Source organism: Diadema setosum, chromosome 14 (assembly GCF_964275005.1).
Source record: "Diadema setosum chromosome 14, eeDiaSeto1, whole genome shotgun sequence".
Taxonomy (NCBI): domain Eukaryota; kingdom Metazoa; phylum Echinodermata; class Echinoidea; order Diadematoida; family Diadematidae; genus Diadema; species Diadema setosum.
Window position 1 is genome coordinate 23916846 of NC_092698.1, and position 26087 is coordinate 23942932.

The following is a 26087-nucleotide window of genomic DNA, read 5'->3' on the forward strand; positions in this document are numbered from 1 at the left end:
TCACATTTCCAACTGCAGGCAACATTTTGAATGACGATAAGACGGTTTCTGTTTACGGCCGCCATTAGTTATGCAGATGATGGCTCCGTAAAGCCCTAATTAGCTCTTCAAGCACCACATTTGCAAGCTTGACACATTCACCAGCACACCAAGAGCACGACATTTTCATTCCCTCAAACATAATGGCATAAGTGACAGTCGATGAAAGCATATTTCTGAAGCGGGCAGTTAGTTCCAAGTTCCAAGTTGCGGTGTGCCAAGCTAAATCCCCGTTGGCGGTGCCTCTGACGTGCGTGCGATGGGGCAGTTGCTTGCATGCTGGAGCAATGCTCTGAGAGAATTTGAGCCATTAACACTTAACAATGATTTGCCAGTTACAGTCGAGCTCTGTGAAAGCTCTCATGGAAATTCATGGTGCCTACCATAAAAACTTAGAAAAAAAAGTATGTGCAATCAGGCCGAGCTATTACAGATCTTACTCTACATGTAAGTTTTTATTGTTTACTTCTTAAAGTGTCAGTGGTTTTTTTTAACTCTTTCATTGTCTTTGTTTGTTATCAGTCACTCTTAATTAATAAAAACAAAATGCAGCTATAGTAGAAAGTGGTCAGAAGAGAAAAGAACTCTCTGATAACACAAGTCCAATGGTAGGCTTGTTTGTTGTGATATTGCTAATCAGAGCAAGGTTGTATGGCGTGCAAGGGATTGTACTGGGTCAGGGTTTGGGATTCTCTCTTGCCCCCCCCCCCCCCCCCCCCCCCCTCTCTCCCTCTGTAGTATGACTCAAATTCAAACTTTGGTTGAGAGGAAACTGAAGTGCCATGAGTGGACAGTCATTGATAATTCTGTCTCTTTTCTTTTTCCTTCCTTGCTTTTGTGGTAGAAAACAATTCATTCATTATGTCATGTACTGCATATATATGATGATATTTTGTAAAACATAGAATATATATATTTGTGATACATAATGAACAAGTGGTATCATATATGGTTTATAATGATATATGATAGGAAATGAATAATCAACCCAGAATTTAACATATATTTTATTTTAAGTGTTCCAAATATTTCACTTTCATGTGATACTCTTGGTCTCAGTGAAATATCTTGCCACTTTCATTCTTTCACCATGTATGCACTTAACCCGTTGAGGATGGTTTGCTTTTGCTACAACACGCATTTCCCATAGACACCTGCCCGAGTATACTCGGGACTCGTCCTCAACGGGTTAATATGTTGTGTAATTCTCTCCTCAATGTACTCTTTTTGGCATATGTTTTACAAAGGGCAACAAGGCCGTATCTCAGTCTTGTCTGCATTGGGATTTCCTGTTCCATCTTGAACAAATGTGTGGCTTGTTTCTTTGTGTCTTTTGCTTGTTTTATTTTCTTCTTTTTTTGCCAGTCCTACTCCTAAATAGGAAAACAAGGGAGAGAAAATAGGCTCTGACTTTATGTGAGGTGTATAAACATGTGTGTGCAGGTGTGAAATATCTGAACTTATGCCTTGGAGTCCATTATGTTTCCTTTGCGTAAGGAAGCCATGGAAGCTGTTGAAATTCACACACACACACAGACAAACACACACACACACCCATACATACAAGCTGCATGGCAGCATTTATGTAAAATGCAGGGCTATTTTTTTATTTATTTATTTTGTTTATACATTTCTGCCTCTTACCCTTTTGGCCAATTGCAATCTGTCATAGTAAATTGTGCATAGTGTGCAAATAGCTTCATTAATATGGCTTTATTTGGGCCAAATATTCGGTCTGGTTTCAAAATGAATTAACATGTACAGCTGATCGGGATTTTTCGCTTTTTTTTTTTTTGTGGTGGGGATGGAAGGAGGGCAGGGCCTTGCTCAAAGGAAACAGAAAAATCTTGAAGTCACTGGAGGAGAGGTCATTGCATGCCATAGAAAGTTTTTAGGTTCATACTGCCCATACCCATATGATTCTTTAGTGGACAATAGTCCTTGGATTATGTTTGAAGTCGAGTAAAGCCATCTACTGGAAAGTCTTGAACGGAAATTTAGCAAATCCCAAGAGGGCACTTCTGGAGTCTGATAGTTTAAACCACAATTAACATTCTGTCTGTTGTCTTGGCAACACAGTTCCTGCGTCACATGTCATAGTAACAGATTTTTTTCAATCGTCTATCTATGAAATCAGCAAAGTCATTGTTCGTTTGCAAAAAATTGACAACCAATTTTCCTTCTTTTATGGAACATGTGGTATGTCTGGATTCTGTAGGCCTATTTTTAGTGTCCATACATGGATAATGCTGATGAGAGCATTGTCGCTAGATACAGATTGGGATTTTATCTGTGTGATCTTTGAAATAGATGATAATAGATCAACAAGTTGACATCTTCAGAAGATGTGAAAAAATAGAGAGAGACAAAGAATTTAGATATAATTAAGGACTTAAAAGACATCTCAGTCATTATTCATGAAAGCCAAATTTATCCCATGTGCAAGTGACAATATCACCAGAAAGTATATCTTACTCTGCAGCATAGCCACACTATTTAATGATACAAAGTGTGACATTAGCTTGCTAAAGATGCAGAGGTTCTTGTCTGAAAGAAAGTGTGTTGCGACTGAGTGAATTTGCTCTTAACTTGCCGAAGAGGACAGGAACAAGACGGAGCGAATAAAAGATTGACCACCAGCTGTGCGCCCCCCAGACGGGGAAAAATGCAGAAACAAAAAAAAAATTAAAAGTCAGGAGTGGGTCAAGACTGTGAGATCGTTTTCTGATGGGAAGGATGCGTGTCAGCTCATGGGTTTCACCTGCTTACCCTTATCAATACTGTCCAACTGTATGTGCTGGGTATGCTGAAAGGTAATGTGTTCTGCAGTAAATACTTCTTCTTAATGAAGCAGTAGGTATCGTCATCACATGCTCTGTGCACGACAGAACATTTCTACAACTTCTGGTGTGGGATGCACACTGTCATTCTGTCTTGCGCAGCTCATACATTCTATCATTTGCCCTCTCGTGGACTGTAAAGAACTGATTGTGCATCAAAATTACACACAAAGTAAACAGTACATATGAAGCTGGACATGCTCACTGAACAGCGAAAGAATATAGAACAGAAGGACCTGCATTGATATCTTTTTTGTTCCTCTCTCTCTCTCTCCTTGGTAAGATGTAAGTTGAAAAAAAGAATAAGTAAAAACTTTTGCTGGTGATTCATGCGGAGTTTTATCTGTTTTGATAAAGTCCTCATAGTACCTTGTACAAGTGATAAGAATTAGCCTCCAGATCTCAATCATCTTCCTTGCATTGTTTTGGTCCCATTTACATGCATTTTCCAATAGCACTCACATGACAAAACACCTCTGGGATGTCAAGACCTCAATTCAATGACCATATTTTCAATATCCTTCTAGCTCAATTTTGAATTTTAAAAAAAAAAATGCTGATTTGAGCTTCAAAACATTACAATTATTAATGTAATCCAGAGCAATGTTTCTGCATTATTTGACCTCAACATCAATGTTTTTTGTGAAAATGTTCAGAGGTTGGAAAAATTGTATCGCCGTCTCCCACAAAAAACAACCAAAAAAACAAAACAAAAACAACAATGATGGTAAATAAAATGGCATTACTTACTTATACTAGATTTGCGGATCTGTAAGTTTTTGGCAACTATGAATACGTCAAAGACAAAATAGACACAGGACTAAAAGAAGAAGAAGAAAAAAAAACTTGTCACGACTTCTGACCACCATGTAGTAATAGTAGTAGTAGGGCTATCCTTTCACTCACTGTCAACCTGCCAGAAATGATCCGTGACAGGCACCTGTGCCTGGCCGCGACAAGGGCTTAATTCCATAATGGGCAAAAAGGGAAATGAAGTTGAAGGGCTCATTTTGTTGTTTTCAAGTCTGTTCAGAGTTACATATCTCTCCCCTTTACCCTTATCCCTGGCGAAATTTCCAGGCCAGTTTTTGACTCAATTTTTCATGCCAGAACATACAAGAGGGATAGACTCAAACAACAGGAACAGCATCAGAAGCAATAAAGAACTTCCAAGGGATTTCATTCACTGAAGGAGTTTTTGTCAACAATGGGTAGCAAACAACTGTTGACAGAGACTAAGGAGCAGTTGTTGGCTCGCCGTTAAGTCCTCTGACCTGCCTAGGCAAGACTTGTATGTGGAAGGTGCAATGTTTGATGGAGTACAACAGGAGGGTAAAGAGAGGGGGGGTGGTGTCGATGAAAACCAGCTTCTAATTTTGGGTGTATTCAATGATGTCATGGTGAATAATGAAATGTCGCATCATCCATTTCCAAGGGGCCAGCTTTTGTTAGAAACGACCGTGGAGTGGTGTGTAGCTGTTGCATTTTGTTAGAGCTTTTGATCCGGACGTCCCTCTGGATGCAGGAAAAAGGGGACTAGGGAAGGAGGAAAGACGTGTGTGATGGAGAGTATGATAGTGAGGTCAAATACAAAACCAGGAAAAGTCAACAGAGAAGAAAGAATACAACACATATGAGGCTTTGTGTCATCTTATGACTGTGCATCATTTTTTTTCCTTCTTTTTTTTTTGCAAGAGAAAGAGACTACAGAAAAAAATATATAGACAGAGACAGACAGACAGACAAAAAGCAGGAAGAGTTAAGCAATGGCATTCAATCTTGATTGTCTATGAAGACACTGCAAGGCTATTTTTCTGGAACCATCTATGTTCAACAAAGCCTGTAGCCTTCCTTTTCACCATTTAATTTTGACTACAGCAATCCTATATGCACTGTCAAGATATATATATGATTGTTTATATATGCTTTTCATATAAATGTTTACATTTGTCTCTGCATTTATACTGGGTATCTAAAAATGTATGGTCATAATAATCATGTGACTGTAGGAGGTATAATAGTACTTGCAAATTAAATTGTTGGCATGTACATGGTTGCATGTGTTTGAAATATGTGCATGTTAAGCCAAATTTGAATTCTACCCGCAAACATAACCCTAACCCTTATCCTAATCCTCACATCAAACTAAACCTAAAACCCTCTCACAACCCTAACCCTAGGTCCTGGGAGAAAATCAAAAAAAAAAAAAAAAAGTAAGATCGGAGCAGTTGTGGCAGGAGCAAATGTTGTGTCTCCAGTTGTGTGACACACATATTACTGTTGCATCATGCATATGTTTGTGCATCCATGTATCAGTATTAAAAGAAAGGTGTACACTCATTCAATTCTACCAGATCCTGGTGGTCGCTAGGTGGGCAGTGGTTTTTTTGTCAGTCAGGACAGATGATGCGTCACAGGTCTAAATGCATCTGACTTTTGCCACAGATTCTTACTGAACTGTGGCCCCACAAGCGACGTCAGTGCCCTTTAATGGCTCTTGTGGATTATGACCTTCATTACTTCCCAAATTATCAGGAGTATTTTTTGTCTCCACCTTGATAAGTTCTCTCTCTCTCCCCCTCTACCTCCCCCTCTCTATATTTCTTAATAGCAGCCATTATGTCGATATAAAGTGATCAATGATATGGGAATGAGAACCTTCAGGGGTTATAAAGTGATGTGCTCAACCACTATTTCCAGTATGATAAAATCCGTCTCATTTTATGTATTACCTAAAGCGTTATATAATGCCAATATTCCATCTCATTGGTGAATAGGTAATAGGTATGTCCATACAGAGGCTAATCATTGAGTATAGCTACATTTGTAATCATCGATGATTAGCTATCACCAGCTGATAAGAGATAACACCTAAAACTATGATGAATTTCTACAGAATACCTAATCTCCACAATTTAACTTTCGAACAAGTGTCCCACTTGATGATTAAACCACGTAACCGGAAGAAATACATGCACTCAGCGCCAGCGGTAAACCCGATAATGTGCAATGGTACAGTAGCGTACTGTGCTTGAGATTACTGTATTTATGTTTTTGAGGTTGATACGGAAGATAAAGATGAATGGGGTTCACAGAGAAGTCATGTTAACTTTTCAAGATCATTGATTATCATGTCCACATTACCTAAATTTACTAGTGGGAACTCCCCATGGCTTTTGGATAGAGTGTTAACAACAAGAAATCTTGCAGTTTTAATCTCCAGGATTGCTAGCTTTTTGAGTCCATTTCTATGGGGATAAACACTACAATACATAGAAGCTAATCAATTAATTCTAAAACCTCGAAATAATCTATAAGATTTGCAATGTCATTTGAACCTAACTATTGTTACAATAAGCAGGGAAAAGGCTGCGTTGGGGGGGGGGGGGGAGTGATAACTTGAGGAGGAAGGCAAAAAAGTAAAAAAAAAAAATGTTCTCCAGGTCTTGCTGACAGGTCTAGTTTTGTTGTTGATTGATGTAGGTGCTGTTGTCAGCTCTGTTCCTTTTGGCAACAGGACTATGCACAGTTTTTTTTTTCCATGTTTGTTTTGCTGCTGTTTTCTCTTCCTTTCTTTTTTTTTCCCCTAATATGACGTTACCTAGTACTGACCCGAGATTCAACCGTGTCCATCAGGAAGCTGTCTCACTCTCGCTCTTGAAGAATGCAGGCAGGCGGGCAGGCAGGCAGCGGCACCTGGAACAAGTGCCTGTGTGCCTGCACCAAAAAAATGGAAAAGAAAAGAAAAAAACAGAAAGAAAAAGAAAAACGAAAAACCTCACGAGGAGTGTGTATTTTCAGAGCCATATTTGTCCATGACATGACAGGCAGGATGGGCTGCACATTGGTTGATGTGAGTCAGTTAAGGAGAGGTAGATGGGCAGAGTTAGCAATATTTGATGTTTTTTTTATTGTTTCGTTTTTTCCATGGGACAATCAACCCGAGTATGCAAAATGAAAATAAAACAAACAAAGCTAGAGAGAGGAAAAGGCCAACTGAAGTCACTGTGGTGTCAATAAGAGATGGAAAATTATAGCAGAGATCTTTAGATCTCAAAAGGATTTGTGATAATTATGATAATTGTACCAAAGAGACAAAAAACATATTAAACTAGAGAGAGAAATGTCAACTCACAACAACAAGCAACATTGATATGAAGTTTGATTTATATTACAGTGAAGAGGTCAGTTTGGTTAGTTATGATAAAAACAGTGAAATATGGGGAAAAATGATGTAAAAGTGACTAATCATGATTTTTCTTTAACAAAGGATGCTGTTGCCAAAATAATTTCTTTTCACAGTCCAGCACTCCTGTGATTCCCGTCTGGACCTTCAATAACATGTCAAGAACAGATGCCAAACTGAACATCTGCGGGCTCTTAAATCCAATATACCTGCTCAAGGGAGATCAATAGAGGGATAAATAGAAAGATAGATGGAGATACAGAAAATGAGGGAGAGAGAGAGAGGGAAAGTGAAGTCTGATACAAATTCACACACTCACACACTTATGAGAGAGGTGATCTTGGTGATTGAAAGATTAACCGTATTACAGCAGCCTTCGATTCCTACAAACATAGCAACCACCAATTAGCATTCAGGCAGTCGTTGTGTTGTGACAGGCTTAGTCGTTGACATCATCATGGTATGTAGTTTCTCCCACCCTTTTGTGGAGCGAGGCTACACCACAGTGTGTTGCCCAGCCAGAGTCACCTGACTAGCCCGCTGGTCCCAGGCCAGCCCTGTGTAGGCCCGGCCTTGTCTGCGCCATTTTCAGGGGGGCCCTTTGCGTGCAGCTTTGATAGCAAGATGATGCGGAAATCCTGGATGGGCTGGGCCTGTTTCCCTTCCCCCCTTCTCCCCCCCCCCCCCTTTCCTCTCGGCAGAGGAAGAGAAGTGATAGTCGTGACAACTTCACAGACTAACAACAAAGCACCGGGGGTCTTGTGATTTCACCATCATCAGCTTTAGAACCAGAAGGGGGCTATTCACAGTGAAACATCTCAGGAGATAAAGCCCTTCTGTGGCTAGCGCAATAATTTGCTTTTCAGAGCTAGTCAGAGACTAGCCTCAAAGCCTATATCATCAAGATGGGTCTCCTGCAATTAATACCCCCCCCCCCATACATTTCTTTCTCTTTTTGTGGGCAGTCGTTGGTAAAGATACATGAAAATATTTACAGCCAAGCTGCATTTCGTGTTAGCTGTTTATTGATGTTCTCTGTGGAAGAAAGAGATACAGACAGTAATGATTGTAAAACGTGTATGAGAAGTGGGGAAGGGGGATGGGGTTATGAAAATCTGACAAAGAAAGAATTAATGTCTTCTTTTGTATATTATAGATACACACATTCTTGCCATTACTTTGTGACTTGTGCAAATTGGCACTTTAGTCTTTGTAAAAACAGTGAAAGACAAGAGTAATAATAAGCCTAAGTTGCCATACTGTAGCTCAGGTAGAAACACATTTTTTTTTTTTTTTTTGCTTTAGTTCTGTCACTTCTGTTACATTCATGACAATTCTCAAGCATGTTATTACCAGTTTTTTAAACATGGAATCTCTGCTTGAAAGCTTTCTTGTTCTTGTTGGTATTGGTTTTGGTATTCTCTGTATTGATCAAGCTGCTAAATTAAGTAGTTCACCTTTAAGATCATTGTGTTATTTTTGCTCATTTTTTTTTTAACTCCATTTTTGTAGAGGGAGGCGATCAAGGCTGTTGTGAGTTTGAAATTAAGTGGCAGAGACAAGACAGATTTTGAAAAAGAGATTATAAATAACCAGGGGGAAATATTAATGTGTGAACAACCCCTTCCCCTCTCTGCCAAAGGTCACACTCAACATGAACTACCATTGTTCTGATGCTCAGTACCATCCAGTGTTTTCTGTGTAAGTTCATGTGTTGTGCCTTCTGTCTAGAGCTCTGTTGCTGCCAATTTTGACACAATAACAAAGAAAGAGAGAGAAAAAAGAGACCCTCGTAAGACCACTTTGATTTGAAATGTCACATGACATAACCATTGAGACAATATTGTATACAGTGTATTGTATACACACTTGTATGTGATATCAAGACATGTATGCTCTGAGGATTATCTCTTCACGGAAAAAGAAAATGGCCTCGCGACTGACAAATGATACCCAAGATTTCCCACTTTGATGTTAATCATGTGAATCAATGTCTGTGTCTCCAGAGTGATAAATGTCATATTTTTTTTTTGCTCTCTTCTTTTTTCTTCTTCTCATTTTGAAGGGGACAATGACATGTAATTTTATATGCAGTTGAATTGATTTTTTCTTAAAACCATGAAATTCGAGTTTTTATTGTTTGTTGGCAGATTTCTGCATTCAGCAAATCTTCAACAAGTGTGAATTCCGATCTCTCTTTGTTCTAAACAGGGATTATGTGATCATGTTCTTACTGAAGAGAAGCTGATCAAAGAGTAGCTTTTTTTCTTCTTTCTTTTTATATTTTTCCTCATACATGATAAGAAAAACAAAATAAGAAAAGCTGTGAAGCACATGCCCGCCACAAAATTAGAAAGGTTCCTGTGGCAACATAGCTGTAGAGTAGTGCATGATTTTATCAGAGATGACACTGTAGACAGTCAAATAGTCAAGGGAATTATCTTGTTGATAGAATTAGTTATCATCCCAGCTTCCTCTTTTCCTAGATCCAGGAAAAGTTTTCAAGGATTGTGTGACTATATTTATGACTCTCTCTTTTTTGACCAAATATGGAAAACTATAATGATAGTTAGCATGTTTGGTTTTTGTTTTGTTTTTCTCATGCCAAAATTGTGGCTTGCATGTAACAAATCCTGCTTATATCAAATTCATTTAAGTGAGGATTTTCAAAGTGTTGCCCATGAATGTTAGAGATGTTTGCAGAATGTGAAGAGAAATTCTGATCCCTCAGAGGATAAGATGCATTTCATGAAATGATACAAGATACTTGAATGTTGTGTCACAGGAAACATTGGTTGCTAGGATTATGTGCAGTCACATATAACATAACATTTTAGTAGGTTCATCTTATTTCAATCCTGGATGAAAAGCCAACCACTAAACTTTGGGGAATGTTGCCAATTTGCTGTCAATGTCAACTTGCTGTTAGGGGGGGGGGGGATCTGGATAATATGTTTTCCTTGAAGTTGGTGTGTTGCAATACATGTTTTTGTCTCAAACTCTAAAGATGTATTCTGCAGGTTCTTGCAAATTAGTACTTTGTTTCAATGTTATCATAGAAATTCTGCTTTTGTTTTGAGTTTGTAGGGTTTTTCCTCTTTTTTTTTTGTGGAAAACTACTGCAAACTGCAACAGAGTCAAGTCTCACGTAGTGCCACATTGATCCCACTTTTATCTTCAAATATATCTGTGTTTCAAGGTGGCATGTTCTGTGAGATTACTGTACATTGCTCTGATTCGTGCATGGGAGCAAGCATCTTCAAAGCTGCCGTTAATACGTGACTCAGGTACCGGCTTTCGGGGGCTCACCAATTTCCATCCGACCAATTTGATTTTTAACCCTTCGTCCCCAATCTATTTTGTCTCTCCTTAAGTGTTTCGGTGGCAAGCCAAAAGATTTGACTCTGATCCGATGAGCGTGTGCGAATAAAAGTATGTTCTTGTCAGCTGAATTCAGTTTTTTACCTCCCCCCCCCCCCCAAAAAAAAAAAGAAAGAAAAAAGTTTTAAAAAGTTTAATAATAATTGATGTAGCTCCCCCAAATCCTGCCGGAATTCATTTTGTGTTTGGCGGTGGATTTTCGCTTAGGAGGAAACTTACATCAACAGGTAAATTATGTGGACCAGGTGATAATTATAGAGACTTGCCAGTTCATTTCATGTGCTGACAACATAAAAAAAAAGATGGGGGGGGGGGGGAAGAGAGAAAAAGAAGGATTAGAGAAAAATGTCTGATGTTGTCTTCAATATTTCAAGTGACACTTGTGGATGTCAACCATCAAACCGCACCGCAAGATTCCAGTCGCTGTGTGGAGAGTGCATTGCACAGACATTGGATTTTGTATTCGTGCTGCATATGAAGTCTACAAGATCAGATATCCCCAGAGGCTGTTTTTCCTCTTCCATTCAAATGATGTTTGTGATGCTAATGCATTGTGGTTTGCTATTTTTTACTCTACTTCTTCTGTGAAAAGTCACTTAGATAGTACACCAGTGGCTCATTTGAATACAATAGACATTGCCAGGTCAGGTAAGCCTAGTCTAGGCTGTGGCTGAGTCTGTGGAGGTAGTCGGTATGATAAAATTGTAATTGTAAAGTAAGCAATAGCTGTCTGCATTATAAGATCTACGGAGTCCATACTTGCCCTTTAATCATTTGTTGTTACTATAAGTATCAGCCATGCCAGTGGAAAACTCAGGACGGCCTACAGGACAGTGACTGATAACCTTCAGAGAAAACATGTTCAAGTAATATTTTGTGTATTATCATGCAGGCTCATGAAATTGAAGAATTGAGTACCTAGGGAAAAAAAGAAAGAAAGAAGAAGTTAAGAAGGAGGAGAATATGCTAGTATTTTATCTTTACCATTTTATTCATGATTAACATCCCATATTTAGTATGTTTTTGTCTGCACTAAAAAGCAGTTTGATGACACGTGTATGCCAGGTTTCGCGTGACGTATGAATGCACGCAAGAGGATGGAATGGGCCATGACACTTGGCTTCCTCAATGCTATTGTATGGGGGGGGGGGGGGGGAGCAGAACATGAGTGACCCTGGTGGATTAAATCCCGCCTGGCTAACCCTGCAGGGATCTCCTACTCTCTAGAATAGCATGACGAGAGCCAAGCCTGGCTTTCCATGGCAGCCGTCATCCACAGTCTAGAAGACAAATACGGCGATAAACAGACTATGACATGTGAGGGCGTCTCACTGGCCAGTTACAATGGAGGGGGGGGGAGGGGGAGGGGGTGTAGGGGGCGGAAGGGGAGTGCTAGGGAGGAATAGTAGGATACGTTGCCCCTTCTCTCTTCCACCTCCCTGGTGTTACAAAGTGCTGTGAGCACCACTACACAGTAGAAAGGCACTCTATAAAAACAATCAATATTGTTATCATTACCCCATTATCCTACCTGAATCTTTTCCTCCTGATGTAACCGCAGCAAGTTTACTTTGTTTTTGTTTTTTGCCTTAAAAAAAAGAACTGAATGTTTATGTTATCACGCCATTTCCAAACGTCGGAAGTTTCCTGTCACGGATTTCCCTGTACTCTACAACAGGTCACCTTGAATTAGCCAAAGGCACAGTGCCATTGTAGTGGTACATGATTGTCAAAATAGGACTCAAAATGAATATAAACCGGTAGGCCTGTAGCCCATTGTGTGTCTGAAAATCATGTTCAATTTGTTGTCAACTGCAGTGAGTCCCTCATACATGATCAAAGGATTATAATGATGACTGTACTGTAAGTGTAAATTACAATGAATTGAATAGGGAAAACATTCTTAATAAAATTAAACAATCAATATGTACGGAAATAGTGGAAAATATGCTTTTTATCGTTTCCTCAGGCATGAATGCATTTAATCCAGAGGTTGGTATATAGCCAGAGGGGTGTGATGAATGCCGCATGCAGTGGGACGATCTTGGAACATGGCGGCATCTGCTATGCTAATCTGTCACGGGCACGACTTGCCTAGCTCGTAGAGCCCTGCATAATCTGGCAAATGGAGGGGGAAAGCACTCCGGTGTTCCCCAGATTGAGAGAATTAAACATTCATGTTGAATGTGAAACGAGCAGCTAGAGTTCACTAATGTAACTTTTTACCCCAGGGCCCCCTGCATCAGCTAGTAATTACTCTCCATCCAACTCCTGTTATCTCCAAACCCCTCCCCCCTCACCCCATTCCACCCCTCCACACTCTTCCCCCTCCCCATGCATCCCCACCGCCATCCCACAAAAGGCATTCCACAGTGGCAGGTTAGATTGCGGACAGGAAAGGCCTGATTAAGGTTAACATCATGTTTCGTCACAGCTTACGCTATGTTCGTCTAGCATTTCACTCAAATTGAGTAGAGCACACACACACACACACACCCATATCTATGTCAGAGGCCTGTAATTCCATAACGAGTGTAGAAGTAGGACGGCCAGGCTACCATCGGCAGCAAGTAATTTGAAATCATTCAACTTTCGCATTTCGACAAACCTCAGTCTTTGAAAGATGCTCCAGCTTCTTGTAATCAAAGAACATGGTATTTGACTACCGACAGATGATACCCTTGGTGCAACTTGCTCAGCAAATCACTTTAAGCACGAAACATGACCATGCATATCAACATGCTAATGACAGTATCTCAGTGCTTAGCGCACATCAGAAGCAATCACACAGTATGCTCATGTGCAGTACATGTTTGAGCAAACAAGGCGAGATACATGTAAACTTTCTTTGTTTGTTTTCGTTGAGGGTAAGGGGGCTAGTTTCCAGTTAGCCTACATTGTCTTGAGTTGATAATGAGCAGGTGAAACCTGTTCTCTAGTACCTTGTTTATAGTGAATAGAGAATGTAAAAAAGAGGAGAAAAAATAGCTTATGTCATGTGATGAAAAAGAGTATCAATCAAGTCAGATGAAAAGAGAAAGGTGGGAAAGTCCAATTTACCAATAATAATTACAGCCAAGAGGGAAACAAGAGGGGGTATGTGAACAGAGGGGATGAAACAACACAAAAGAAAGACAGATGATATTGGCAACCTGTCTGATATTGCCCAGCATACAAGTTGGTTGTGAACCCCAAGTTGCTCCATGTGTTTTGTTTTGCACTCCTTGTATTGTTTTCTTCTGTATTGTTTCAGTTTTTGTTCCTTTATTTTATGTAGTTTTATTTCTTTTATGAGTTTTACTGAGTTTTTTTTCCTTTTTTGTTCTTTTGTGACCCTTTGGGAAATGCATTCTGTTCATCTATGCTGCATGCAGAATAAAGAAACAATAGGCATGACACAAAGAGATATATATTGAAGTATTGTGCCATTAACAAACAGGAGGGTATACAATCAAATTTTTGGGGAGCAGCAGACGACCGCCCACACATTCTGTCACAAAGGCTGTGGGCCTCCCTCAGATCAGCTCTAGGAACTGCTCTGTAGCAGCTATTATCGTGAGCCTGAAGAAATGTTTTCCAGGGTATTGCAGTTTTGGTAAATCACAACCACAGAACATAATGCATCACGTATCAGTATGATAGACAGGCAGAAAGGGAGAGAGAGAGAGATAAAGGGTGGAAGATAGAAGAGAGACAGTTAGAGAAAGAGAGGGAGAAAAAACTGAAGAGAAGAATCAAGGAAGTTACTCATTACCAAACATTCATGCATCGCAAACAGAGAGGGAGGCCCTGAAGACTGAAACAGATCCTGCAAGGAGATGCGCAGATCATCGTTATTTAAGGTGTACCCTGCCGGCCAGGTCGTTTCAGAACAAAAAATTTCGCCTCCCCACCATAGTGGCGCGTGATGTGAGTAATTCATCTGCAGACCGAGGGAGAAAGGCGACTCGGCAAATGGAGTGATCAAACCTTGTATTCTATTCCCCCATGATGGCGAGGAACGTGAGCAGATTTTGGGCCCGTCAAAGATAGAATGTTCTACAGTGACGCTTGCATCTATTTCCATGTTTATCTCTATGAAGACATTCATGCCCTCTTTGTGTTCGCGAGATAACTGCATGCCACGTTTCAAGGATTTACCTGCCAATATGCTTTAATCCGAGTGAAAGATATGCTGTGAAATGTTCCATATCTCATTATCCATTCTCTACTATCTCTCACTCTGTATTTCATACTTCATATTCAAACTCACTGACTAATGTCATCATGCAAAATGAACAGTATCAACCCCCTTCCCCTTGCATACTTGAATTCAGGAGCAATGTTCAAAGTATTGATTATCTGCACAAGAAGATTTTGCATGTCCGTAGCATGTCATTGACATTTTTAACCATGATTTATATTATGATTATTATCATTATCGTCATCATCATTATGATATCATGACATTTGTTATTACCCACGCCAGATGTGCATTTGGGTTTGCATACCTTCTTCTCCTTTTTTATCAGCATTTTCTGTGAAACAGACCTACCAATGAAGTCTATGGAATCAATACCAAAGATCACTTTTGATAGTGAACGAGGCAGTTGCACCACAGTTAGGGTGCTATTGATATCGTTGCCACAGCTTGCCAGCCAGGCGTGAAATTGATTGCGTCAACATCCTAATGAAACCATTGTTGTGACTGCGCTAATGTATTTGATATTGATTTGAAGCTGTATTAACAAATATTGTCATCAGAGCAGCATATTGGCACGTTGATTGGGCATTCTCTAGAGTCATGTGGTTGGTGGATATTTTGGGGGAGCCTATCTACTGGTGTCTTTCTTCTTTTCATTTCTTTTCTCTTTTTTTAAAGCTGAAAGGCAGTTACTATCCTTTGAGATAAGGGCTTTTCATGTGTGTGACTGGTTTGTGTGTGTGGATCACATCATTGTTGATTTGAATCATTTGCTTTGCAGATTATACTGAGCTACGTACGTACTACTTTTTTTCTGTAATATTGTGCTGGGGCTTATTTCGCTGCCAGACACATACAAGTGTTTTTCCTCTTACTGTACATACAGAAGAGACCTTGTAAGTGAGTGACCCGTGAAATATGTAGCGAAGGCCACCAGCATATTACAGCTCATGTCCCTTGTAAACCTAATTTTAACATCCATTTTCTGTGTATGATGTAGTTTGCAGTTTACAACCTTATTTCTTTCAAATTTCTCTCAAAGCTGCATTTATGCTGAAAGGATATGTCTTGTTTTTGTGTGCACATTGCATTTTTATCTTAATCCACTGGCACCAATGCATGCTAAAAGCCAATGACCATAATTAAATGAATTCCAGGACACATGTACCATTCACTCAGAATGTGACATATTTAAAAACAAACAAACATACAAAAAAACATTGCACTCCTGTAACTTAAAAAAAGTGGACTCTTCTCTGACTCTGCTGAGATTTTTTAAACCGTAAATTCACATAAATTTGCCAGTTAGCAAAACCAGTTAACCTGAGAGGTATAGAAGAAGAGATAAAGAGATATAGTCCCTAATGAATGCACTGAAAGGTCCTTGCACTGTGGAAAAAGTACATTTAACTGCTAATCAGTGGGTGGCAGAAAGGCAGTAGTTTTATTCTTGTTTGTGGATGAGCAGTATTGTTTGTTTTAAAGTGTGTTACACTGTCTGTTGACTATTTTCTTGTTGTTGTTGTTGTTGTTGTTTTGTGTTTTTTTTTTTGGGGGGGGGGTAGGGGGTGGTACGGGAGGGGATGTGCCAATTAGATTTTACATATTGCCCAAGTACATAATTGCATGTGTACAAGTCTGTTTGCTCTTTCATTTATCAGTAAAATGGATGTTCAGTACCTAAGCACTTGTACTTTATATGGGTGGTACAAAAGTGAGAACATTGATGACAACAATCTAAAGAATATGGTTTATGAAAGTGTTTGCACACTTTTGTACCTGAAAAAGAAAATGATGATGCTAAATATTGTATATGTTACAAAAAAAAAAATCTGACAAATTTAATTCTGGCTGCATAATATTACTCTACTGCAGAAATGGATTAGCAGGATACCTACTGAGAAAGCTTCCTGGGAAAAAAAAATCATTTTGTAACCAGGGCTCACTTGTAATCAGAGACTGAAGGGGGAGGGAGCTAGGGCTAGGGAAGGATTGGGGGGGGGGGGGGGGGAACCAGGGAGGGAGAAGGGGAAAGTTATGGATCTGAAGATGTAATGAAATTCATATGCAAAGCGTAGAGCACCAGAGTTCAACAACCAATACACTGTGTCATCTATGCCTCATCCCTGCCTGGCACAGATTGTAGCTGTGGTCACTTTTATTAAATTTTGATTTGGATAAATTACTGATGCGCATGGGGAGGGGAGGGGGGACCAAAAGTGGCATTTTGCGTCAAAGCCATGCGTTGCCTCTTGTATAAAAGTGCATATCCATTTGGTCTTATTTGCGTGCTATTTCATTTTTCTCTTATAGTTTTCATCAGTGCATGGCCTTGTCAGCTCATATCGATGCTCGCAGAGCCAGAATTGTGTTCGGCGTGCGCTCCATCCATTCTTGTTGATCAGTTCCCACCGTAATACCACTGGACAGGGGCCCATTTTTGGTGAATTATTTTTCTGAACTGCTCACAGATTGGAAAAAATTGTGAAAGATATCTCGCCATACTTTCCGTTTTGAAGAGGGTAGCGTTTCTCCAATTCAAAATGCAGGGTAGGACTAAACAAACTGATTTCAACACAGAAGGCAGTTTAGTCAGGATTGAATATCTAGCAATTGAATGGAGTCAATGTTGATCATCGCTAAAATGCATCAGATACAGTTGATTATAGCGCTCTGAATGTGTGTATACAGCTTTTGTTTTTGATTTGTTGTATGTTGTGGGTTTTTTTTTCGCTACACATTTTCTGTGTGCATTGGGATTGTACTGAAGTATTATCAGTTAATATTTACATCATTATCTGCACTTCAGTCGAAGTCAAACTCCCAAATAGATTATGAAGCAGGGGGAAAAAAGTGAGAGAAAAAGCAACCATGAAAAAGAGCAAATTCAAAAAGTTTCAAGCAGCTGAGCCACAGTTATTTCATTATACATTTTGTCATATAATGCCCTCAGAAACTTTAAGTTTTTCATGTGACTAGAGGCATTCTGACCCACATACATTTCTGGACTGCCACAATACATGCAGGGTTCAAACATGGTACGAAGGGGGCCCACCATACTAATATATATCATAACTTCCTGCATGTAAGCCCTTAGAATGTAGGATGCCGCAGCTGGAGCGAAAAATCCCAGCAAATGACTACGGGGAAAGGTCGCATGTATTACCACTACATGCCTCAGGGGGCTACATGACTCTAAATCAATGTAAGAATATATTTTCCCCTTCGGGGATTTTTTTTTTTCTCTTCTCAAGATGGACATACAAACCCAGTAATTGCGCCGTGAGTAATTAAGTGTGATTAGCCTTTAATTCCAGAAGTAGATTTAGAGAGACCTGGGAAAATGACAGTTGTATTTCAAAACATTACAGTTATTGACTTTTTTTTTTGCATGACTTTGAGAAAAATAAGTTGGATTAAAACCCACCGAGTACAACCAAAGTCTAAAGTAAGACCAAGGAATAATGCAACTGCACGTAGGTATTTTGATACTCTGGCTTTTCGTATCAGGTCTCGATGAAAGACGTGTTCATGTTGACGTGTTAACTACCTTTGAATAACGGGGCAAGATCTGCGCTGGATGGGCTGTAAAGTGAGCGGGTCTGCTGACAGGAATTTAGATCCACCCTAATCAGGCGGGGATCGCAAATTACAGAGTTCCGGCAAGGTTTATGGAGACTGCTCTCCTTCCCTGCTCTCCTCGCAGATGCAGACGTATATATGCACACTGTCTATATATCTCTCCTTTTCTCTTTCTCTCCTCTCCCTCTCTCTCTTTATATATGTATATATATATATATATATATCCCTCCCTTGAATGCTCACTTCTGCAGTTTTTTTTTTTTCTATTTCCATCTTCCTCTCTTCCTCTTTTCCTTTCTTTTTTCCTTATACAATGTACATTCACTGATGCAGCCTCTGCCTCCCTCTTCTGATTTATTTTCCCTCTTCCTTTGTCATATTCCCATTTTGTGCACTCCGCCTTCTTTCTTTCTCTGTCTGTCTTTTCTTTTGCTCATATATTTCTCTTTTTTTTTTTCAATTTCTGGAACTAATGGCAAGCAAAAATATTCATGTACTTTTATTTTCTCGCTAGTTTCTGGTTGCGCGAAATGCGCGAAAATTTCATCAACCCAAAAATTTCCACTTTTACTGTAATCAGGAATGAACTTGGTTTTTCAGATTTTCAAACCCTGCATGACTGTGTCCATGTACTTGATGGTAACTTTGCAAGTATATATATATATATATATATATATATATATATTATATATATATATATATATATATATATATCCCTAGTTGGCACCGTAGGGAGACATATTGGGGGGAAGTGTCTTCATTAGGGAGACAACTGGTCATTAAGGAGACAATTTTCGTGTCTCCATTGCGTAAACTGCCATTGAACATGTATATAATAAATTTGCATATAAAACAAATGGAAATGTCTTCCAAATGACCCATCTAGGAGTATATATATATATATATATATATATATATATATATATATTCATATATATATATATATATATGCCAAAATAATGAAGTAAAACCATCTTGGATGTAAAAATGTAGCAGTCCAACAAAATGACCATTGCGACACAGTAAGGATTATTGATATTATGTGACTCTCATTCACCGAGTGTTAGTTTTCAGACACTTGTACCAGTTCAGATGGATATCAAGGAACACAACCAAACAAGGGTTAACCATTTCATACGATCTCTCTCTTCCTGTGCAGGTTCTCCTGGGTGATTCCTGGAAGACACCAGATGTCGGCCATCTCGCCCTCCACTACCTGTGCCCCGCCCTCCTGAGGATCCTCCAGGATGGGCTCCGTCCCCATAGCAACAGCCTGCTGGTGGGCCGCATCAGAAATACCACGTGGACCACGGTGGAGGCCACAACACAGATCGGTAGGTATATCTCGATCTGCTCCCTGTGCGTTCACGAGTCCACGTGATCCCAGCTAATGAGCAATGTGTTGTGTGTGTAAAGGATGTCATACACTCTAGTGAGAAGCAAAAAAAAAAAAAAAAAAAAAATGGAGGTCCCATGTGCGAGAGAGTCACGCCTCATATACATTAAAAAGCCTATTTCTCATCCTCATAAAGAGCTGGTCAAAACCCACTAAAATGGGCTGGTCCACATTATCATACCTGAGAAAAGAGCGAGTAGAATCTAATTTATGCAGGGCAATGCAATAATGTTTCATGTGGCAATAGTGCACAGACAACTGCAATTTTCCTTGTGACAATTTTCCAATATTCATGAAATTTATAGAAAAATATGACCAAAAAAACCCCACAAAATCTTTAGTCGAGATTTTAGTTGATCCCTCTTTGACAGCTTAAAGAAGAGTTATGTTCATATTTAGGTATATATGTGTGTGAAGAGAAACTCGGGGTTTTAGATTATCCATGAAAGTCAATTTTCCCTATCCTGGCCTTCAACTAGTAGGTTTTCCTATCCATCAGAAAACAGGATGTTTGCTTCCCAAAAGTGTTTTTTTTTTCAACATGCCAAGAGTGTTATCTCCTTTACCAAGAAGGTGTGCTGTGTTTTTTGAAGGCCACATTTAAGTCTGTTTGGGATTTCTAACGAGGCAATTCGGCCAATATTCTTGTTTAAATCCTTTCTGTGCAAATAAGTCAATTGTGCACAAATTTCATGCAGATACCTGTGGATATGAAATAAGCCTGGTATGCGTAGGGTTAATTTCACTCTTTCTCTAGAAAATGATACATACTAACTTTAATTCCTTTCTACAAAGAAGCAAGAGATATCTCTTTATAACAGTCAAGTACATGCGTGTATGACATCACACATGCTTTCTGTACAAAGTAATGCCAGTAGAAACAAAATAAATGTCTACTCAAAACCTCCATGCATTAACCTGTTGAAGACGAGTCCCAAGTGTACTCGGGCAAGTATCTATGGGTGGTACAAGTTGTAGCAAATCAGCCTGTTGCCCGCAACGGGTTAAATTCCTTTTTCAGAGGGATTTATGCAGATTTTCATGAACACAGCTCTAGGTTCCTCTTCATGCCATTCTTTCCATGCTCTTCAAATACATCTATGATGTCATCGGGGGGGTTGACGTGAGACTAACATGACCTTTGTACTTCCTGTCAACTACAAAGAAGGTCATGAAAGAAGGTTTTATCCCAATGCTTTCCTGTCAGTCATACCTTATGATTTCCCTTCAATCACATTCAGCATATTGCTTCTATTATTCTTTTTTCTCTCTCTTTTTTTTTTTTTTTTTTGGGGGGGGGATATTCTTTTGTTGCTTTTGGCATGCTCAGAATGATTTTCGTATGTAGTTTGAGTCATGAATGACAGTATGGAGGGAGTGAGTTACTGAGGGATCGAGGTACAGTTCGTTTTGTTGCTGCAAAACTTGTCAGGATGTCACATCTACATGTATTTAATAAATCACTGTTCCTCCTCCCATACATACATGTATGATTGGTGCACAAAAAAGGCCTTTATATGGCTTCCTTGTTAACCCGTTGAGGACAAGTCCCGAGTATACTCGGGCAGATGTCTACGGGAAATGCGTGTTGTAGCAAAATCAAACTGTCCTCAACGGGTTAAGATAATGTGTGTAGGAACACAGCAAAGAAAAAAAACAACAACAACGGCAGCAATGAAAGCAAAACCATGACGGGTAACTTGTAAGTCTTCCACATTTTTCTTGTTGTTTCTAGATAATTCATAAATACTGGACTACATTACTTTCCTAGTACATTGCATCTCATATATACCTGATGCTGCCGTTTTAAGATCCGATGCATAACTTTAAAGAAAAGACACATGATTCATTTTCTTGGGTCAAGATACATGTAGCTGACATGGTAGACAACAAAGACAGACCACCAATGACAATTATATTTTTCCTCCAACAAGATGAAACCATACAAGGACATACATGAAGTGTGACATAGGGATTTACTGAATGAATAGAAGACTAATGATGATGGTGGCGGGGGGGGGGGGGGGAATGAGTGGTTGTCAACAAATCATAGTACTGCAGTCTGTATACATGTTGTGCAGTGAAGGCATCAGATCTAGAAGCATGAGTATGAGAATGTGACTCTGCCAGTCATTTTCACACTGATGTAGAATTTATGATGAAAGTGTAAGTACCGCCATGCAGAAAAAGTGATGCCTTTCTATCAGATGCTGCCTGTGTTTCGCTGGAGTGTTTACAACCACCAGCTAGGGAGAATCCTCGTTGAAGTGGTCTGTTATTGTTATCGTGCCATCCTGGGATCGGGAAGAGTTTGATGAGTTTCAGATTAGATCCAGATTGTAGGAAGATATTGTGTCATGATGTAGCGGAGCATGAAGTTGTCATTCTCCCGTGGCATATGACGATCGATGACCGACGAAGGATAAGAAACGAGGACATGGCATGCACCCGAGGATATTTACCCAATAATATGTCACTCTCGATGATGTGACATCCAGATAATGGTCTTTGTGTTGACTGTCATTCCTGCAATAGAGGGCGTTCTTTAAATAGCCTAATTGTGTCATTGACCGGCAAGGATGGTGACAGGAGCCACCATCTTTTAACATTTCAGGCCCAAGCTGATAAATAGTACTGTGATCCGCAATGTGAACAGGGACATTAATACAAAAAAGAGTATTCACAATTTGGGTCATAATTCTGTACCCCTTATTTTTACTATTTGAGTTCAAGTCCCACATAAATGTTCTACCCATTTGACTTTCTCATTGAACATGTTATGCCACAGATTGTACAACTCGGTGGACAGAATTACCTGGGAATTTGATAGCATCTGTGAGCAGAATGAATGTAAAACCCAGCTGGCCTTCAATGGTTTGATGGCGTAATTTTCCTGTCAAAGTCATTACCGTTAATTCATCTGACAAAAATTGATATCAGTTCAAGAAGTCTGCACATGTGTGTTTGCCTTGTGCCATGCGAATTCTTGATGAGCCTTTAATCTGCAAGATCAAGGAAAAAAAGAACGGGCAAAGAACTTCAGTGCCTTGTTTTTCTCTGGAGAGCTCTTTCCATATTTCCATGGCCACTTCTTGAGATGCGCGCACATTGCCAATTGAAGGATGAATAAACTGCATGCAATTCGTGTTTGTTCATATCTATTTTTGTCTTGAAGTATGGAAAGAGAAAGAAGGAGCGCTAATGTGGTTTGCGTTGCACTCTGTTGGGTCAATGGCCTCGCGTTCCTTTCACTGATGGCAATTTCTTGAAAGAAAAGGATTTGATGCCAAGAAAAGCAGTGGGCGATTGTCTTTCATACGTTGACGTAAATTGGCTTGACCAGTTTTGAACAGGAGGATCTCATGCAAGAGATTTGTGAAGATCTGTGTATTGCTGTAAATGATGTTGACTTTGTCTCTGTCGCAGCACCCATCCCCATGGTCATCTGCTTTTGTATAGTTTATAGCCGTGCAAATATGCGTATCTCAGCCTTTCTGTAGATCCTCTCAACCCCCCCCCCCCCCCCCGCACACAGATGCACACACACACACACACACACACACACACACACACACCCACAGACACACACATCCCTTATTCGCTGCTTGCCATGCAGAATAAAGCAGGTAGTTGGGAGTTCATCCATTATGCATGCACAGCGCGGTCAGGCAGGCTGGCTCCAGTCGGGGGCAGACGCATATCCGCGGTCGTGAGCACGTCGGACGGAGTGAGAGATTTCGGAAGACGAGGGGGGGCGCGAGGCAGGAGGACCAGTGTGGCTAGTTACCGCATCCTCGCCTATTCAAAGAAGAGTCTGCCTCTCATGTGCCGGACTTCTCCCTCGAGTGGCCAAATTCGATCTGGGCAGGACTGGACATTGCAGACAATGTGGCGGCAGTCCTGTCCAAATAGCCAGTGGATTCCCCACTTGTCGCCGTTCTGTCGCAACCTGTAACACGACCCCCCTTCTCACGCGAGGTCTAGATCCCCTTGCTTCGCAGTGACAACAAGAGACAAAACGCAACTGTGTGCTGGTTTCTCCGCTCCCCGCGTCGCCGTCACGGGTCGGCCGCAAATTTGCCCCAATTTTACGGCGTCATTTTGAGGCAAGTTGACAACGAGTACGCCTCGGGTGCATCAGGTTTCCTCGTAACTAGCTTCACAGCTGGATGTACGACTGGCCTCCTCTCAGCTGCTCCTTTTGCCTCAGTCTCAATTTTAATTGTTCAGGCAGATTAATGGAATACTCCTATATTCCAGGCACTTAAAATGTTGTTATCAGTGAGTAACAAACAAAGTAAAATAAAACAATGAGGGAAGTACACACTAAAGATCCTCATCTATGGAAGATATGAAAACACTGCAGGTTGTATCATTCCAAACAATGACCAAATCCGGTACCATAGCAATATTCATGAAAGGGGTAATGATTGCATACTAGTAGTCAGAGGGTAAATTTGACAAGAATTTCCTCCTGATTGAAGAAGTGAACTTCTGAAACGACCTTTTAAAGTAGGAAAGTGGGTGGGTAGTCTACAGCAGGAGTCCCAGTCGAAATGATAACCTGCCTTTTTAGATGGTTTTGTCATCAGTGGTTTGCTGAGTACTTTGCTGAAATAATTAGATCTAGCTGTAAACTAATTTGTGTGGATGGCTGCTCCTTGAGGAGCCCACAGATGAATTGAACTTGATTAATTAGGTTTGACGGGGACAACGAGAGTCACTGACCGAATTTCAATAATCATGAGAACATTGTGGAAGATGACATATTTCTGTGTGTCTGTGTGTTCATACCTGCCTTACATGGGGTGAATCTCATTGAAATTTATCAGACTGGAAAATCATGGCAGCATCATTTGGAGGATAATCCATAAATATGTTTTGGGTGCATAAAAATCCCATTCATCTATTTAGGTTATCCAATTTGCATGGTTGAAGCCAAATCTCATTACGTTCTCTCAGTGATTACCATTTCAGATTTTCTTCTTCTCTCTCTTTTTTCTCTCTCCAAAACAAGACAGTTTGGTCATAACTCACATATTAATTTTGGCATACGTGATGTAAGATTACTACCTCATTTAACATCAAATGCTAATTCTCTGCACAAGATCATGTTCTATTTTGGCATGTGATGGAGAAAAAGATATCCAAATGTCATTTCATAAATCTGCTTTTTAGAGGAGATGTCATAAGATGAAATGACTTGTAAATTCATACTTCACTCTTTTTTCTTTTGCTATTTTATAATGTATATAATAGATAAGTAGGTACCCAATGGCATTCAAAGGCTAGCATCTAGAAACCTAGTTCATCTTGATTGGTTTTGGGAGCTTGGGAAGTTAGCGCTTCTGTTTTATTCAGTGCTAATCAAGCTTATGGATCCTTTATGCATGTAAAAAATGACATCAAAACCACTGCATATGCTTTTGCATAAATCTGTAGAAAGAAAACTATGTCGCAGTGCACTTTGGAAAGGGTATAAAAGCAGAATGGTACTCCTCTGTCATATCTGTATACATGGTGCAAGATCCTCTGTTCCCCAACTTTGTGAATGTTGTCACCCCTTTGTTTATTATAGTCTTGAATTGAGCCCAAATACTTTAGGGTAATATATGAGGTGGCTAAGTCATTATGCCATCACACCGATGTATCGATAAACAGCAGACTTTGTGGAGCTGGGATGCGGCATAAATTACGAGCCCCATTCCCCCTGTAGGTGGTATTATTGCGATGCGCAGTGACCCGTGTGACGATTGGCGAAGACGCATTCCTGGAGATGGGGCGAGCAGTCACGGTGTTCGGTCGTATGACGTCGGGATACGCGCTTGGCTGCATGAGTTTAACACATGTTCGTGAAGGTGGGGTGGGGGGGGGAGAGATTGCCACATAAATAAGCAGGAACAGGCAGGGATGAGAGAAAGGTGGTTGGTAAGGTATATGTTTCAACCATTCACCTATTTCATTGCTACCGTGAGGCCATATAAAACCTCACTGCCATATGTTTTGGGCAGGTATTACTCCTGCATGGGTTTTGCATGATGTAAATCAAATTTGGGTGGGTGGTTGTTGTTGTTTTAATTATAGTTGTAATACTCCTCTCTTCTTCTTCTTCTTCATTTTGAGGGGGTATTATGTGCACAAGGTGGTCACAACTAGTGGTTAACAGTGTTGTAGAAATAGTAGCATTACTTCTTATCAGGGCATCATAAATAGAGAGAAATTGGACATACAGTACATTATGTGCAATCATATACTTAACCCACTCATGTGTTGATAAATATACAATGCATTACTTCATTTTAATTTTAAATCCTCTTTCTTTCACTGTTCCTTATTCACTTCAGAATTAGGAATAGAGAGAAATTGAACATACAGTACATTATTTGCAAATATAATGCTTTACCCACTCATATGTAGATAAATATATTACTGCAATTTTGATTTTAGATCCTCTTTCGTTCACTGTTCCTCATTGACTCT

General features: G+C 39.9%; 1 protein-coding gene across 1 annotated transcript in view; it reads left to right on the forward strand.

The window, feature by feature from the left end:
* Positions 1-26087, forward strand: part of LOC140237506 (uncharacterized) — an 84669-nt gene that overhangs the window by 39426 nt on the left and 19156 nt on the right. The window contains exon 7 of the mRNA XM_072317437.1: positions 19371-19545. Within this exon, the coding sequence (XP_072173538.1) occupies positions 19371-19545 (175 nt within the window). The remainder of the gene's footprint in view (positions 1-19370; positions 19546-26087) is intronic.